The sequence below is a fragment of the Mercenaria mercenaria genome, chromosome 16, assembly GCF_021730395.1.
Source record: "Mercenaria mercenaria strain notata chromosome 16, MADL_Memer_1, whole genome shotgun sequence".
Lineage (NCBI taxonomy): Eukaryota > Metazoa > Mollusca > Bivalvia > Venerida > Veneridae > Mercenaria > Mercenaria mercenaria.
This window is the reverse complement of record NC_069376.1, coordinates 37984188-38003377: the sequence shown is the minus strand read 5'-3', so window position 1 is coordinate 38003377 and position 19190 is coordinate 37984188. Positions and strand designations below refer to the sequence as shown.

The following is a 19190-nucleotide window of genomic DNA, read 5'->3' as shown; positions in this document are numbered from 1 at the left end:
TTAAATTGTAGTATTATATAATCCAGTGTAATGATTTTATGATTAAATTGATGTTGCATCGAAATTCTGCCTTTAGGTAGATCATCAATTTTTTCATGCAAATGATCACCACACTGGCCATAGCTTTATCAGATCAAGTGGTTCCAACGTTGTTTGAGCGGTGAATTTTACGCCGATCAGATGGAGAAATATGGCCGATACTACAAATATCCGGAATTGTAAGTATGATTTAAAGGAATTTCTACCCGTTAAATAACGAATCAAATGAAAACGATGGGTGCACCTGCAGCGCAAATGTGTCTATATTTTAGCACATGTGTCTATTTAGCTGAGATTTGTGCCGTTTATTCAAGCACTTCTGTACAGTTCGGCGGGGGAAGGCGATTTTTGACAGTTTTTGACAATATCGCCTCAAATATAGTGTTTATCGGGAGCAAGTAACTGTTAAAACACTTTTTATGTAAAGGGCTACCTACTAAAACAAAGCGTGTGTATTTTCATAGAATTATTCAGGGTTGTTTCTGAACAATTGGCCGAAAACCTAATGCAACGCCGTTTCGAGTGGGTCGCTATGCAACGCAATCAAGTGGATACCGTTCTGTGTCTTACTTGCGAAGTCTTATCCGTCTTAAAAACAGTCATTAAAGCCTAACAATGAATGAATTTAGTGAGTTTTATATCATTATAATGATCCCGCCATTTCTAATATCTTGTACTAAATATATATAATACATTTTTATGCTCGCTTAACATTTAACATATGTTTGCATTGTCAAAAACATCAACACAAAAACATAAAGCAAGGATGAACATCGAACAATATCATTAAGTAAATGATAGTAATAGTTTGTAAAACAAGAAGCAGTTCAAGGACATTTATCTCCTCCACGAATGGTATACTGAACAGCATGCCAAAAGCGGGTTAACTCTTTATGAGGATTGTTCAAATATGAATGCATCTGAGCACATAAAAATGTATCCTTGATAGATTTCAATGAAAATTTTATTTGGTCCCCTCGAAGTATTCACCTCCAACAGATTTGCAAATTTCAGTCTTCTAATCCAATCCTTGAAGCCTTTCTCGTAGTATTTTCTAGGTATACTATGAAGACACTGGAATATTGCAGAACCGAGGTATTTGCGCTGCACAAAGTTTCGACCAGAAAGGTATTCTTGAGCCTAAGGAACAAAAAGAAGCCACACGGGGCAAGGTCAGGCGAATAAGGAGGGTGATGAAGGGAGCACAACAACCTTTCCTGCTTCAGAAAGTCTTGTACAATAGACGCCTTGTGTGATGACGCATTTTCATGTAGCAATCTGACATTGGCCAAACCAGTCGCGGGTCTTCGAGTTTTGAAATATTTCTTCAGTTTTCGAAAACCTTTAGTCTTGTTTAACTTCGAATTTACGGATTTGCCTTTAGGAACAGCAACCTGAATGGCAGGACCCAGTGTTGTGAAGAATATGGCATACATTACCTTCTTGACACTCATGGTCCGCTTTGCAATGCATGGTCTTTTGCCAGACTTTGTTGCCCATATTTTTTGTTCTGAATCTTTCGTTTGGGCTCGAAAAAGTGAACTCGTGTCTCGTCACCAGTGACGACATTTGCGAAAGATTGTGCATTGTAATTTGGAAACTATTTAAGCAACAAGTTTGCGCATTGCACGCGTGCCTTTTTCTGCTCATCTGTCAACAGATGGGGAATCTTCCTCATTTTCAAATTACGTTTCAGAATTGTATGAGCTGCTGTTATGAGATGCCAATCATACTAGCTATTTGCCTAGCGGAGTATCTTGCATCAGTAGCAACTATTTCTTTCACTCTAGCAACCATCTTGGCAAACGTTGCTGTTTTCGGCCGACGGCCATGTGGTTCATCTTCTGTTGAAACTAACCCACATTTGAATTTCTTAAACCAACGTATAACTGTCGAAAAAGATATTTCATTATGCCCATAAACAGAACAAATATCATCAAAAATGTCTTTACACCCTATGCCAAGAGTACAACGATTCTTAATATAGGACCGTATTTCAACGGCGTACGCTGACCTTCTTCCAACCATTTTTGTATTAGTATACACTAGTAGCGAGGGATAGACACAGCTAAAGTGAACGGATTTTAATGGGCGTGGTATCAATGTATAAATGTACAAATGAAATACAGACACCAATGAAACAAAATAAACGGACTAGCAATACTAAGAGAGACGTGTTACAGTTGTACTATTTTTTTCATTGGTGTCTGTATTTCATTTGTATTTTCATTTTAAACGGCGGCCATAGAGTTTTATTACATCGTTTCTGTTTTCTGGAGGACAAATAAAATCTTGCCTTTTCCCTGGCCAATTTTAACGGTCTCTGTGATTTATCTCTCTGAAAATGAATGAACGTTTCCCCAGGAATATGAATGAAAATATATACAAACAACTGATCAATACTTTTATCATGGACCAAACTTTATTTATTTTGTATAAACAGCTTAAATGCACCACAAATCAGTAATGAAATCACAATGTATTGGTTTTAAGGGATTAAAAGTGACCAACTGTAACTATACTGATTTAAAGAGTCAACCCGATTTCGGCATGCTGTTCAGTTCCATTCGTGGAGGAGAAAAATATCCGTGAACTGGTTCTTGTTTTAACGAACTAATACTATTATTTACTCAATGATATTGTTCGATGTTCATCCTTGCTTTATGTTTATAAATGTGTTGATGTTTTTTGACAATGTCCGCAAAAATATGTGAAATGTTAAGTGAGCATAAAAATGTAAAAGTACAATATATTAGAAATGGTGGAATCAAGATGATGATATAAAACTCTCCAAATTAATTTATTCATTGCTAGACTTTGAAAATAATGACTGTTTTTAAGACGAATAAGACTTTGCAAGTAAGACACAGAACGGTATCCACTTGATTGCGTTGCATAGCGACCCACTCGAAACGGCGTTGTATTAGGTTTTCGGCCGATTGTTCAGAAACAACCCAGAATAATTCTATGAAAATACACACGCTTTGTTTTAAGAGGTAGCCCTTTACATAAAAAGTGTTTTGACAGTTACTTGCTCCCGAAAAACACTAAATTTGAGGCGATATTGTCAAAAACTGTCAAAAATCTCCTTCCCCCGCCGGACTGTACAGAAGTGTTTAAATAAACGGCACAAATCTCAGCTAAATAGACACATGTGCTAAAATATAGACACATTTGCGCTCCAGGTGCACCCATCGTTTTCATTTGATTCGTTATCTAACGGGTAGAAATTCCTTTAACTCATACTTACAATTCCGGAAATTTGTAGTATCGGCCATATTTCTCCATCTGATCGGCGTAAAATTCACCGCTCAAACAACGTTGGAACCACTTGATCTGATAAAGCTATGGCCAGTGTGATCACATGGAAATACAAAAGAATACAATTATTTTGTGGCGCATCTTGAAGTAAAGCTTAGTTTCTAAAATAACCATTCACTAGTTGATTAAACTATGGTATTAAACTGGAAGCAAACCGACTGAAAACATGTTAACCCTTACCCTGCTAAATTTCTAAAATGGACTGGTCCATCATTCAGTTTGGGCAGTACCATTTATTATTTGAAGGGGTGTTCACTGAAAATTTACTGACTGAATAGCGAACAGTGCAGACCATGATTAGCCTGGTTGCAAAGGCAGAATAACTCACTGCTAGCAGGCTGAAGGTTAAAGACATACATTTATCTGTAGGAAATAAAGACAGGCCTTGAATAGTGTTTTTTTTTATCTTGAGCACAGCTGGTTTTATATGTTATTTAGTTATGAAGCTTTATTACTGATGTACAGTCAAACTTCGATAGCTCGAACTCGAGGGTCCAGTGGAAATTAGTTCGAGTTTTCCGTTGTTCGAGCCATCCAAATGGCGGCCATTTTGAATTCGGGAATTTGAGGGCATGATGTGTTACAAACCTTACATCGAAATATATAGTCATATTGTACCTAAATGTGTGTATGATATGATGATAAATAAAAAAACGAACGCTGAAATATGATTTATTATTTATTTTCAAACATGACATAGATACGAAAATAAAACACAGATAAAACACTAATATAATTATAAGAATTTTGGTGAAGACAGCATCAAATAGAAAGACATGAATAGCAAACATTTATGAATCATAGTTAAGTACAAATATTATTAAATATATTGCTTTCCAGCAGCCGACTTAGCTATCCACCCGTTTCCGGGTCCTTTACTAAGTTGTTCAGCCATGCGAAAGCAGTATGAAAGTTGACATCGGATCTCCCGATTTTATGCAGAAAAAAATAAAGACAGATATTGCTAAATTATTTAAGATAATTTTATTCGTATAAATCAAAGCCCATTAAAGCATTACAATGAACGAAAGTCACTTTGTTTAATTTGTTTGTCGTATACCGACGCTAATTACATAAGCGTGTGAAAATTACGCACGCACCGGTTAAAGGAGAAGCTTGGCTAATGTCAGGCAGAGGTGTGAAAAACTTGGTAATCACAAGCCATTCCGGCGACAAATTGTCAGTTCGACAGAAAAGGTGTAATTATCATTGTAATTAAGCCAAGGGGACCACCAAATGTGTTCGAGAGTTCGAATTTTCGAAGTTCGAGCGATCCGAGGTAGAACTATATAGAATAAAGAAGGAAAAAATTCGGGACCGGGCGAAGAGTTCGAGCGATCCCAGGTGTTCGAAAGATCCGAGTTCGAGCCATTGAAGTTCAACTGTATTGTTCAATATTGATTCAGGGAACCTTGAGGAAGGAAAGAAATCTGCTAACTAGTTTGATACTAGTTTGGATGCATTCACATTGTCATTTAAAGTGGCAATGTTGCAAATTAATTAGCTCAACAATTGAAAGAATTCTCAGAATCAGGCTTAAAAATGGTAGGAAAGATCAGAAATCGATTCTAATCAAATTAGTATAGAGTAGTTGAATAGCTCATGTGGGAAATATGATGGCTGAATATAGAAATGTTATGAGTCTAATAATTTTGTTTATGTTTTGTTGGGAAGTAATGAGAAGATTGATAGCCACAAAATAGATTCTGTAAGCATAGTAGTTTGAGATCTAGGTGCCAGATCAATAGTCTCTTATTATCAGGGCTCCAGTGCAGTCTGATCGTGATCTGCATTGTTTGCCATTCAGTCGGTTGCTTTTTGGTATGCACTCCTTTTAACAGTTAATGGTACTGTCCAAATTGAAAGATGGACAAGTTCATTTTAGAAATTTACAAATAATGTAGCAGGGTAAGGGTTAATCAGCAGACAGTTAACTAGATTTTAGTGACAATCCTGGTGGTGTAAGGTCAGTATCAGTCAACCTGATTTATTTTAAAGTTACAAAACGAATGACAGTTAGGAATGTGTTGTTTGACAGTTGTCATTACTAATACTGACAATTGATGTTCATTCATTTTTTACAAAATAAAGAGAAAAGTGTGGGTAGTTTGTGAAAGATAGTTATCTGTTTCGTTTATGGTCAAGCAAGGTTTGTTTGGTGTTTTATAACGTAAGTTAATACAAGTACGTATATTTTTGGATTTAAGATGCTTGACGGGAATATGGGTTTGTTGTAAGTACAATTACTGATATAATATTATGTGGATGTCAGTTTTGAATGTTCATGACGCAAGATATGAATGCAAACTTGTTTACTAGTAATACAGTTTTTATCAAGTCAGTGACCCTTTGGTTCAAGTACTTGCTGAGTCTAAAATTTAGACTCTAGAGTATTATGGTTAACAAATGTTGGACTTTATATATTTTTGTTTATGATATGCATTGTACCTTTAAACACAATTAAATTTTGCTGCAGTAAGGAGGAATATCTAAGCAAAGTTTCATGTAGTTGGTGCTAATTTGTGTTGATGGGAAGCATTTGAGCCGCACCATAAGAAAACCAGCATAGTGCTTTTGTGACAAGCATCCGCCCAGTCTTGTCAGGATCCATGCTGTTGGCTTTGAGAGCCGATTACAATTAGAGAAACCATTAGCAGGCTGGTCTGGGTCCATGCTGGTCGCAAATGCACTATAGATGTCGGTTTTCTCATGGTGCGGGTCATTTTCAGATTTGGTATTATACTTTTAGTAATGTCTGGAATATTGATCAAATGCAGCACTTAGATTAAGCTTAGACTTTAATACTTTAAAGTGCTTAATTTTCTGTTTGTACTTCAGATGTTATGAAACTTTGTGTGAGTTATGGCAGCTTTTTTTGGCCTTCTTTAGCTTCAGACAACTTGGCTAATTATATTTGGTGATACATATAAGTCTAAAAAAATTGAACCCAAGTCTCTAACTGTTTGGACCATATTAAAAATTGATTTCTTGGCAGTAAAGATCATAGTACTTCGTCTTTTATAATTAGACTTTAAATCAAAGTAAATAGATCCCAGAAGTAATCTTCACCCACCATCTCTGGAAAAAAAACTGCTAACATACAATAATACGTAGATAACATACACTGATACATATACTGAACTCCTTACTTTCTGTGCTCACAGCTTTTTAAATTTCATTTAAAAAATTCAGAATTAAAGTTTAGGAAGGACTTTTAAAGAAAAAATATTTAAAAGATAAATCAGCCAAGTGGATGTATTGTTAAGAATGCTGGTAGCAAACATTTACCACAAAATACAATCATTTTCAGTACTTAAAATGACATGTACAAGTATGAAATGTTTTTCCCTGCCAGTACTTGTGCATGTATCCGTTTCTACAAATAAATAGATCTACATAAGGAGCACTAGGTGAAAGCATATGAATTTAATTATTTAGCAGAGATCAATTTTATACCTGGTGTATTGTAAATAAATATTGCTGATCCTGCAGTTTTTGCAATTGAAATATATTTGATAGTGCAGAGGTTGAGTATCATAAAATTGATTTTCTATTTTCAGGTGTAGTGTTGTTTACATGAGATGTGAAATGTCACAGAGAACAACATTGTATGTGAAAAGTGGGAGGTGACCCTGAATCAATGATTTTTCAAGGTGTGGGTTTGGAGCTGTCTCAAATGGGAATATGATACATCAGTGGTGTAAAGTATCAGCAGCAAAGTTGTAAAATTAACTTGAGGAAATCACTGGACCATTAGTTTACCTATAGTACAGCCGTAAAATACAGGTATTCATGTGACATACGAAACCTTGGGAGAGTATATACTGTATTCACTATTATATCAAATGTTTATGATTCATTTAACATCTGTGTAGGTGCACTTATAAGTGGCAAGTCATCAAAAAATTTGCTTACTATTCGGGGAAAGATGTATCTTTAAGTGTAGGAGGTATACTTTGCCTCACAAGGATTCAAAATGTGATTCATAAAGATTTTAGTGTTAAATAATGGCAAGGAATTATAGTAGTGAAGGAGATTTGGTGACAACGCAGCCGAATTCTGTTAATAAAGGGTGTATTTTCTCACTTTCTACGGGTAATATGGGGAACGGCGCAGAACCAGGAGCATCTGAAGTGAATGGAAATTATAAAATCGGGGATGCATGTAGTGGAGATATGTACCGGTTTAAAACAAGTTCATTAAAAACTGGGTCTCGTGTTAGTTTCGCAGACCTAGACGGTGATGGAAATTTGATTAAAACGTGTAGTGAGTCGGAGTTAGATATAGACCCAAATATATCATCTCTTAATTTTGGGCGAAGTTTATCATACTCCGCCATAGAGAGAACCAAAAATACGGAGTTGCTTACACATGTGTGTGCAAAAACTAAGCCATATGATACACACTCGCTAAGTTCACTCGATCGTTTGTCAACTAGTCCCATACAAGAGGAAGTAGCGGAAATGTGCGAGCAGATCAATGGCGAGGAAAGTGAATTGGAACAAAATGATACTGAGAGCCTTGACGAACCTTCTGAACAAATTCTTCATTCTAGTCATTCTGTTTCTCCACCAAGAACTGTGACAAAGGGAAAACCACCGTTACCGAATGGAAAGTCAAAACATAGACCTGGTTCAGGAAAACAATCATCATGGTTATTGAGATTGTTTGAGTCTAAAATGTTTGACATGTCCATTGCCATTTCTTACTTGTTCAATTCAAAGGAACCTGGTGTCCAGACATACTTAGGTAGGTATATATGTAGCAGATTTTTTTTTTCACATAGAAAGATCCTAAATAATGTGTAGATACATTTGATTATAATATAAGTTATATACTTTTGCCCATACAAATTTATCACATAAACCTCCCAAAACAAGGTCAGGATCAGTGACAGAAATTTAATTCTTACTTTAGATAGTTTCAAAGACCCAGAAGTCTCCATACTTCTTAAATGCCACCTACAATCTTGATATGTACAAATTTGTGGGAGTAATGTTTGCATAACCTGAAGTATTGAGCATACTCCCACCCATCTGATCACCATTAATCTGTTTGAGAAAATATTTTAATTCTTCAGTATTTCAGGTTTAACAGATAAAGCCAAACAGACTGTTTTATAATGAAATCCCAAAGTTTAGGCAATGTCATCTGTCTCAAGCTGGCAAATGGACAGACTGCAAGGGTCATAAACAGATGAGAGAGAGCTGGAGACCAATCTCTGAAATACTAGCATCTGATTGGCTGGTTATGAGCACTGCATTCAAACTGACCAGTGGCAAGGCTGTATTCTTAGACTGGTCTCCATCACTCTAGAACTGTTCTATAATTCCGTAGCAAGCTGTGTAAGTTACAATGAAGCCCACTGTTAAAGCTTTATCGTTTGAAGTATTATATGCCCATTGCTGCACTTGAACAAAATCTTGGCAAATTTTTTTTTATCTTTCTTTAAACACTCCTACAAAAATTAAGTTATTTAGTAAAACATAATACATGTACTTCAAACAGAGCAGGTTTTCGTGTAACAAGTTCATGAGCTTATAAGTAGACAGTATGACAGCTAACGGAACTTCAAAAGTCATGATTGTAACATTTTAAACATTGCAGTACAGTCCATCTTATCTAAAAAATGCCTGCAGCAAAATTATGCATGCATCCTTTCATTAATATGGTATTTAAATTGCATCACCTGTACTTGAGTATGCATATCTTCACACTTGCACTTGATAAAGATTATTTGAACAGATATAATTATACTGATATCTATAGGGTACAATGTATTAGATGAGTGTCTTTTTGTATTAAATGAATTGAATAATTGTTTCAAAATAAATTCAGTGTGGAACGCCACAAAAAATAATGTAAGATTCTTTTTACCTCATCAGAAACATTATTTCTTTCTGTATCTGTTTAGGGGCCTCCGTGGCTGTGTGGTTAAGATTGCTGTCTTCAGACCACTTGCCCCTCATCGATGTGGGTTCGAGCCTCACTCGGGGCATTGAACTCTTCATGTGAGGAAGCCATCAAAGTGGCTTACTGAAGGTCGATGGTTCTACCCAGGTGCCAACTCAAGATGAAATAATGCACGGAGGGACACCTGGGACTTCCTCCACCATCAAAGCTGGAAAGTCGCCATATGACCTATAAATGTGCCAGCGTGACGTTAAACCCAACAAAATAAATAAATTCTGTACCTGTTATAGAGGTCATCCTGGCCAACGTTTTCAATACTTGAAACCACATCAGTGTCAGAATGTTAATACACTAGTGTAATACCGAAAATATGATGACCTTATCCTCAAAATTGTGATAAATACCATAAAATTTCAAATCTAACTTGGTGATCACTAATCATTATACATAAATGAACTGTAATTGCATGGTCTTTTTATATGCCACATACATACAAGCCTTCCTGCTTAGCTCAATAGGGAAACACAGATTTGTGAGTTATGAGTTTGATCCTCAGGCGAGGCACATGCTCTACCTGACGATTTGATGATACAGTCGTCTTCCACATCTGATTCCTGCAGGGAAGTTGGCAGTTACTTGCAGAGAACAGGTTGGTACTGGTACAGAATCCAGGAACACTGGTTAGGTTAACTACCTGCCATTACATGACTCAAATACAGTAGATAAACAGCATCAGACTCAAAACAAACAAACAAACAAAAGCCACCTGTATACAAAAAGTAAAATGTGAAATTATGCTCAGATTAAATACTATGGAACATATTTCTCTTGATTTTTGTCTTGTTACTTTGTATACAAGTCAAGATTTGAAAAGATCTAAACTTGATTCACATACTAAATTGATAAAAAAAAAAACGCTTTTATATGGTTCAAAATTATTTTGCTTATTCATTTCAGTTACAGTTCAGTATCATTTATAGAGATAGATTTCAATCTTGTCAAAAGACTTTGAAGCTAAAGAGTGTCAATAGCCTGTTGGAAAAATAAAATTCTGATTTAGTATATAATTATCGCAATAAAATCATGTAATACATATAGTTTAAAAGCTGCTTTAGGTTAAAACCACAAAATATAATGCCCTTGAGCATGTTGAGATTAAATAATTTCATAGTATGATTTGAAAAAAAGCAAAGCTTACAAAAAATGTACACAAAACAAAACAACATGACCAGGAGTACATAATTTATATATATCTGTAAAATATTTACTGTAGGGATAACAGCTTTAAGAGTCATTAATGAGGTCCTTGAAAAACACTAACAAATCTCAAAAGAAAGGTTAGATATTGTTTATATCAAGGATCAACTGAACTGTTACCTACTTGAGAACAATATCAATTTTATATAGGATTTTTAAGCCTCTTAAATGTGCAGTGAACTTGACGTTTATACATAGAAGTGTAGTAGTTGCACGTCATCATCGAAGCCTGTGATAATTAACAGTAATAAATATTATTATTTATGTTTCTTTAAATAGTAACTAAAAAAACCAGTTAAAATTGTCATTACGTTTGCAATTGACATATCATTATGACATAATGTCGCAGTGTGCCTTACTCACCATAATCATAATGGCCCTGGGTAACCAGAACTTATTATTATTATACCAGATTTATATAGCGCCCTTTTCATGATCAATTTCATGTTCAAAGGCGCTTTACATAGTTCAAATGCAGCCACACAGGGCGCATAATTCATCCTCTGCTAGTACAGACACAGAGCGATCTGACCAGAGGGACAAAGTGAGACAAAGCCCCCACGACAGAGAGATCAGAAATCAGATACAGGCTTGCCTGGTTCTTTAACGTGCCCAGTGTATAGCACTGATACACGTAAGGATTGCCTGGGTTCCTGACCAGTACACCTCTAGTTGGGTGGGAAACACTGAAAAGCGTTTCTGAAAATTCCCGAGTAGCTGCCGGGGATCGATCCCCGACCTCAGGATTGGAAGGCCAGTGTGCAAACCACTGAGCTATCCGTCCACCAAGCCATTCTGGTATTGACATCGTGTAGCAGCGTTATTATGGCGGCGTTGTTGATGAAACAAGCAATATAAGTTTGTGGAAAATATGTAATCATGAAAATAGCAAGATTAATATGAAGAGAAGGTATATAATAAAAAGTTCAGTAAATGGCTGATTGTGCCTTCTAGCCATAATAGCACACCTAGTTTCTTAATGGCCTTGCTTTTTTTTTTTATAAAAATGCACGTGTCATGCAGAACATACTACAGCAAATTGAGTGGATTTGTCGAGTCCTGACAAGGGAGACTTGATTTCAGATCTGTACAGAAAATTTTATATATTGTAATTTACTAATTTTGAAAACATTTTGCATTAAAAACCTCCTTTTTAAAAGTTTGTCCAAATGCACTATATATCTTATTTATGCGTTCTACTCTTTTATCGTGTTTATTGCTCCTGTGCAGTCAAATATGATGTCATTGCGCTATCTGTTCTGTTGTGGGAACTATTAAATATTTATATGTTTCTAGAGCTCTGCCCTTATCTTGGCATAATTATTCTGACAGAATTGTTAGGTTGGTAATTAATATAATATTATTTCCAGGTTCAGAAATAACAAGCCTACAGACAATTAATTTATACACTTTACAGATAATCTATAAACAGGAATGTATCAAACAAAGGGGCGAGTGTCAAACTCTTTTTGGGGTCTAAAATGGCAGGTATATACTACATTATAATTCTTTGTAACTGTAAAATACTAGTAGAATGTATACCAGCCATTTTGACCCCAAAAACAGTTTGATACTAAAGAATTTGCCAACTTTGTGCAGATATACTCCACCACAATTTTTTAACAGCTCAGTCTTTAAATTGAAAATGACAGTGATTAATTTAATGAGTCCTCAAGAGGTACCCGGTACATTGAAAACGCATCCAAAGTTTGTTGATTGTTCATATCAATACCTGATCAGAAGTGGAAAATTTCTGTTGTTTATAAACAGTTTTGACCAAGAAGTTCATCCTATATTGCCAAATATATCCAAAAGGGGACTTTTAACCCTCGGATGGTACATTTTATCAGCATTAATGAGATAGAAGTTCATCAGATAAATTATGTCTTACAGTGTATGTTTATTGTACGTCATATAAGAGAGACAGATTGTATACATGATCGTAAACACAAGTCTTCCTTCATTCAGAAAAAAACCTTTTATTTACGTTGCTATGTTTTCTTATTGTAGATTTTGATCTATATATAAACCTATTAACTTCCTGTATGGCCCATTCTCAATATTAGCGAATGGATTACCTTTACATACGTGGCTATCCTATCAATCGACTTTACTTAATAATGTCATACTTTTTGTATTCTGTACACCAGGTTTGAGTAAAAATAGGTTAAAAAACAGATATTGTGAAATAACAAAATTTCTATTATACCGAGTTTAATTACTTGCAATATTTTCAAGAATGATTGTAAAAGAATATCTATTTATTATTCAAAAGTAAACTAGAAACATGTCAGTCAGTTCAGTGCCAGTGAGTGTTATCGTGTTAGGATTAACTTTCTAGTTGAATGTCCAGGGTTTGTATCTCCCCAGCAACACAATTTATTTAGACCTTTGAAATATTGAAAGCATATATCACAATTATTGGTAATTGAGCATGATCAGAATCATAATTTTGATTATTTACTTACATTTATTGTAAATTATCAAGAATCATGGCCTTGGTTGGGTTCACCCTCTGTTAGTCCAAATAATAGGACGTTTCGGGACAGCGTGACAACTTTAGACTGTCGCTGTCTCCGTTTTGTCCAAACTTATTTTGCATATTTCAGTTAGGAAATCCCCAATGAAATCCGTTAAGAACATTTTCTGGTACATGTACAAAACATATCTCCTCGCACCAGTCTTATCACATCATATTTTCGAAGATTTAAGTCTCTTATTTAAAATTATGAATTAAATTCAGCCCATTTGAAGTTTCTACATGAATATTAATGTTTAATTTATTAAAGCAAGTAAGTCTAACCAGGGTATTATGACTTTTTTCACTTTTTTACTGTCTTCCTTTTCCTAACAGTAAAATGCAGATACGGGTAGGGCTTAGAGGGATGACAGATCATAAAATAAGTGATCCCGATAAGCCAGATGAGTAAGGCTAACTTTCTGTACTCTGTAGGTTGAGTGGCCAACATCTTATCAGAAAGGTATTTTGACCTTCTATTAAACCATTTAACTTGTCTGTTGGTCAGACATCTTTGTTTTTTATATACATCCTAACTAAGAAGTTGACAGTTTTGTGACTTGAGGGCGGAGTTCATCGTGTCATAATCTTTTGAACCATACTGATCTGTTTATGGATAACACTGTCTAGGGCATAGTTCAATATGAGGTCATTTTAAAACCATTTAGATATATATGCATATTTTGTCACTTTTAGAGTTTTAGACTTAAATGAGGCTCATTGTGGAGGAATTAAAAAATGTCCCCAGCTGCATGACATGTTTTATATCCATGCTCTTAATTGTAATTAAGAGTTTCTTTGAATACATATATAAGAGAGTCATTTTACTAGCTCATTTTGCTGACTTTTCATTGGAGATAACTCTTGAATCCATTTGATATATATATCCATGATTATGTCCCCTTTTCTCCTCAAAACATAGGTAATCAGAGTTAAGAGGTTATAAGAGTTGAAAAAAGAAAAAAAGATTTTTATAAACAAAGTTATTTAAAAAAAGAATATTATTTAGGTCGTAGTCAGAGTGCCTAAGTGCCTGTCTTTGGTTTTAAAGCATGCCTAGAGAGGTCCCAGGGGCCAGGGTTTCCACAGGGTCAAGATGCCCAGGGTCTTCCTCTTAAGTAAAATTTTGTTTCAGTGGAGTGAGCCTGATAAACCAAACACTTCCTTGTTAGCATGTATTTATTAATGATTTTGATAGGTTTTCTTTGATGTGTCTGGAAGTCTTGTGACTTCTGTTGTACTATTAGCAGCAAAATTATCAATTTCCCAGGCAGTACAAATGATTTACTTTCAGTATTGATTTACAGTAACAATAATTTAGTGAGAAAAACACACACGCAAAGAGCAAACACAAAGCAGAAAACAGCCGCCTATATATTCCCTTGATGATTTTGTCTTGAAACTACTTCCCTATGTAATAATACATTATTCCATCTCTAATTGAAAATTCAGTTTTATTTCTATGTACACATGTAAGTGTACTGCTTTTATTCATATCATTATGTGTATTTTATGTTGAAAATTTTTTATCTTAAATTTTGCAACAAAGATTCAGTTTTATTAGTATTTATTTGTGTAGCGTCTTCTCATGCCATTTGATTTTATGTTGACAGTTTCTATCACTTACATATGAGTGCTAAGTTTCAATTTGATTACCATTTTATTTGCATAACATCTTATTATAATAATGTCATTATGTGTATTGTATGTCAAAAACTTCAATTCCAGAAAGTTTGAGATGTCCATTGAGTTGCTTGGCGCGCCCGCCTTGTTCTTGCAGAGGAACTTTTTTTTACAATCATATCTAACAATTTTTGAGTTGACATTCACTTTAGCTTCCATTTTTTTCCAGCCAACAAGATGTTCAGTTTTGTAGAGCATGAGGTGGATTTTTACCTGCCGCAGTTATTGAACATGTACATCCACATGCATGATGTCGCTGAAGCTGTTCATCCATACGTGGTTCACAGGTAATGCTTCTTTTATTTGATTCGAGTTTCACACTTCTTTGTAAGTTGTAAGGGGGGGTAAACTGATTTCAGGTTGTCTGTCCGAGCTCACATTTCCATACTTAGGTGGCTATAGGAACAATAGGTAACTGTACTTTTTCTTTGATGTCATTCATTCCGTAAGGCTTTTATTTGGCTATTTTTCTCTTACGTGGCTAAAAGAACAATAGAGAGAACAAAAGAGTAGCCACATAAGTATCCAAATGTAGGAACGTCCGTCTGTCCATCTGTCCATAGATGCAATCTTGTGCGCACCATCTCTCCTTATCCCCTTGACAGAATTTAATGAAACTTCACATAAGTGATCAGTACCAACAGTAGTTGTGCATGGGGCATGTTAGGTTCTTTTAGAAAAAAAAATTGCAGAGTTATGGGACATTGTTTTTTTGTTACTATACTATATACATAGACACAATCTTGTGCGCACCATCTCTCCTCATCCCCTTGACACAATTTAATGAAACTTCACACAAGTGATCAGTACCAACAGTAGTTGTGCATGGGGCATGTTAGGTTCTTTAAGAAAAAAAATTTGCAGAGTTATGGGACTTTGTTTTTTTGTTACTATACTATATACATAGACACAATCTTGTGCGCACCATCTCTCCTCATCCCCTTGACACAATTTAATGAAACTTCGCACAAGTGATCAGTAACAACAGTAGTTGTGCATGGGGCATGTTAGGTTCTTTCAGCGACAAAAATTGCAGAGTTATGGGACTTTGTTTCTTGTTAACATACTATGTACATACAGTCTGCATATGCAATCTTGTGCGTGCCTAATCTACCAAACCCTTGCACACAATTTAATGAAACTTCACACAAGTGATCGGTACCAACCCTAGTTGTGCATGGTGCATGTTACATTCTTTTAGATAAATATTCTGCATAGTTATGGGACTTTGTTTTTTGTTACTATACTGTATACATACAGTCTATATACATACAGTCCACATAATTATGCAATCTTGTGTGCGTCAAATTGCAATGTACTGTGTCAGTGCATGCGGGGGGTACATTCATCACCTTTAGTGATAGCTCTAGTTTTCAGCAGTTTTTCAGTTACTAACATGGTTAATAAAGGTAAGAAGACTTCCTTGATTCTGTATTAGCTATTGTAGCAGTGACATACTTTCTGCAAGTGACTGTGACAAAGTTTCCAAGATGAATAAAATTAAAGAGGCTGTGAATCAGTGAATTCAGACATTTCCTTCAAGGATCCAACTCACTGCCTTGAATTCATTCATGGTTTTGGGTTTTGGGTTTCCTATAGTAAGTTTATCAAGGCTTTCAGGTAATTAGTGTATTATTTAACCTTACAACATGCTAAATATCTAAAATGGACCAGTCTCATCCATTGTCAAATCTGTGCCTACCACTTTATTCAAAGGCTGTTCACTGAAAAATTACTGACTAATACGCGAACAGTGCAGACCACTACAGACCGCACGGTTTGGGTGCGGCTTATCTTGATCTGCCATTGCTGCAAAACGGCGAATCACCTTGCCGCAGGTAAGGGTTAAACTTACAAGAAGAAAAAGGTTGTCTTTTTCAGGTTGATATTTCTATTTTCCTTGTGTGAGGGACATCAGGTTAGCTCCCCCCAATATTTGTTTTAACATGCCATTTTAGATTGCAAAATACCTGTACCTTGATAAATGGTCTGTAGACTTTAGTTACTAAAGTCTAAAGCTTACTACATAGTCATAAAATGAGACCCCTAAGTTCTAACCGGTCTTGGATTATGGAGTTTGGAAACCAGCCTCAAAAGTTTCAAAACCCAGCATCATTCTGGTTGGTTGATTCTGGGCTTAATCTTGAAATTGACCTATTGAAAGGTGTCATATTATAACTGGTCTCCATCCTTGGAGCCTGATTATATAAAATGTTCTCATCTCCAATCCAAGACACAGGCCTTTGTGATTTGAATGCCAATTTAATGAAAATTCTCTTTTTATCTCTAGGTGCCGTAGCAGTGTGGAATTTTCAGTAAAGTGTGTATGGTTGCTTAGTGCCTTTTCTGCAGATGTGTTGAAACCAACATGGAAGACCTCACAGGGTCTTAAACTTAGAAATATGATTCTGAACGAAGAACTTAGGTAAGTCACGGTTTACACTTACGTATTTGACATCAGTTGTCAACATCGAAGTGAAAATTCTGACAGGTTGCATGAAGTATGCCCTGTTACTGCTTCCTGGATTTTTCCAAGTAACCAGCCACCTGACTAGTGGAAGGTCTGTGGTTTTCTATCCAGCCAATGCCAGGAATAATGCATGTAGGGGGCACCTGGGATCTTCCTCTACAGTAAAAAGCTGGAAAATCACCATATTATGATCTCTGTAAATTGTCATATTGATGTTTAACTCATTGAAATCAAAATGTTAGTAGTATGTTATTACTTATGGCTGATTTGGAGGCTGCAATCAAATTTTGCTCTCATCAGGATTTGAACTGTTGAGCTTACGGTTAGACCATAATATGTTTGCACTTATTCACAGAATGCTTGATTAACAGTGCATAAAAAACAGGGCCTCCATGGTTGAGTGGTAAATGTCGCTGACTTTGAATTACTTGCCCCTTTGACACCGATTTGTGTTGGAGCCTCAATGGGTATTTTGAGTTCTACATGTGAGGATGTCATTCAGCTGGCTTATGGAAGGTTGGTGGTTCTACGCAGGTCCCTGCTCGTGCATGAAATAAAGGGGCACCTGAGAAGCCTTCCTCCACCAGCAAAGCTGTAAAGTCACCATATGTCCTATAATTGTGTTGATGCAGTGTTAAAGCCAACAAAAACGAAAACAAAAATACAACACAAAAAAAATGTGACAGTGTCTCTGTTAACACACATTTACTCTTCTGTTAAAACACCCTCTGAAAATGATAAAAGCAGCACTTTTGTGCTAGAAGGTACAATGATCAGAACAATTGGCAATGTTATTTTTTTCAGTCATCATAGTCATAGTCACAAACATGGACATCGGAGAAACCAGTCCCATCATATAACATCGAACAGTCCTCTAAACCACAGCATGAACAATACATTATCTCCATCTGGCAAGAAGACCCACACAAGGTCTCGCTCAGACGCTACAGGTTTGTAAATACATCTCATTTTAAAAGTATTTCATATACAGGTGGCATTGTTTTGTAGTCTAATTTATATATGGATTTTATTGTATTGAGCTTATATGTGTGTATGGTTGTACAGTTTCTACAGTTCTATCTAAAACTGAGTTTAGGACAAAATCCTCCTTCAACGTTTAACAATTGTGTATAAAACTGAATCTAGGACAAAATCCTATTCATTGTTGTACAGTTTTATGCAAAATTTAATTAAGGAAATATCTCGTCGCTTCTCAATTTGACCAAATGCAGACTTTTGGGAGATTTTGATCAACTAGAATAGTTTCTTCACATTGAATAGCTTTCAGGACTGTTTGAAATTTTTTTCTTTGATGGTAGATAGATTTATAGTTTTACATTTGTATGGTATTACCAATTAAAAGAAAAAAAACCCCACAAATTTGCAGTTCAGTTGAAAGCAGCTGTTTGAGATCAGTGTTTTAAACCTTACATTTAAATTGTTGGTTTTTTATGGGGTTTCATTTATGGAGTTCTAGGTTGAATTCCATTACTTGGAAGTTATAAATAATTGATCATGTTCATTTTGACCAATATTACACAATGAATTTCAGCATTTATTGTCCTAATAAATTCTACGTATTATGGTGAGTATAAAAGAGGGCTCTTTACCATTTAGTTATCAATGGCTTGAAACAAATGGAGGGATTTTCTTTTATATTTAGGCAGCTTGTCTATGCAGTTAACCTCTCAAAAATGAACACCTTTGGGAGGAATAAACTGTGCATTTTGTTCTGAGATTGTTTCTCTGGAGTGATGAATTTGCTAAGAAATTTGTCTTATAGGAAAAATACCTGTTATACCTGTAATTAGTAGCCAGCCAAAGGAACGGCACAGTCCGGATGCTTATAGCAGGTGGCTGCTTAATGCAAGTAGAAATTAGAACAAATCGTAAATTTGGAAAGTTAGGGAAGTGGCTGCTTGTGGCAAGTGGCTGCTTAGTAGTGGTGGCTGCAAAGGCAGGCGTAACTGTACCTGCCTTCTTGAAAGG

The 19190-nt window shown here is 35.6% G+C and overlaps 1 protein-coding gene across 2 annotated transcripts in view; it reads left to right on the top strand.

The window, feature by feature from the left end:
• LOC123541462 (phosphatidylinositol 4-kinase beta-like) overlaps positions 1-19190 on the top strand; it is a 57273-nt gene that overhangs the window by 16219 nt on the left and 21864 nt on the right. For both annotated transcript variants that reach the window (XM_053526760.1, XM_053526759.1), the window contains exons 2-5: positions 6921-8109; positions 14901-15018; positions 17022-17156; positions 18006-18151. In XM_053526760.1, the coding sequence (XP_053382735.1) occupies positions 7368-8109; positions 14901-15018; positions 17022-17156; positions 18006-18151 (1141 nt within the window). In that variant the 5' untranslated portion in view covers positions 6921-7367. The remainder of the gene's footprint in view (positions 1-6920; positions 8110-14900; positions 15019-17021; positions 17157-18005; positions 18152-19190) is intronic.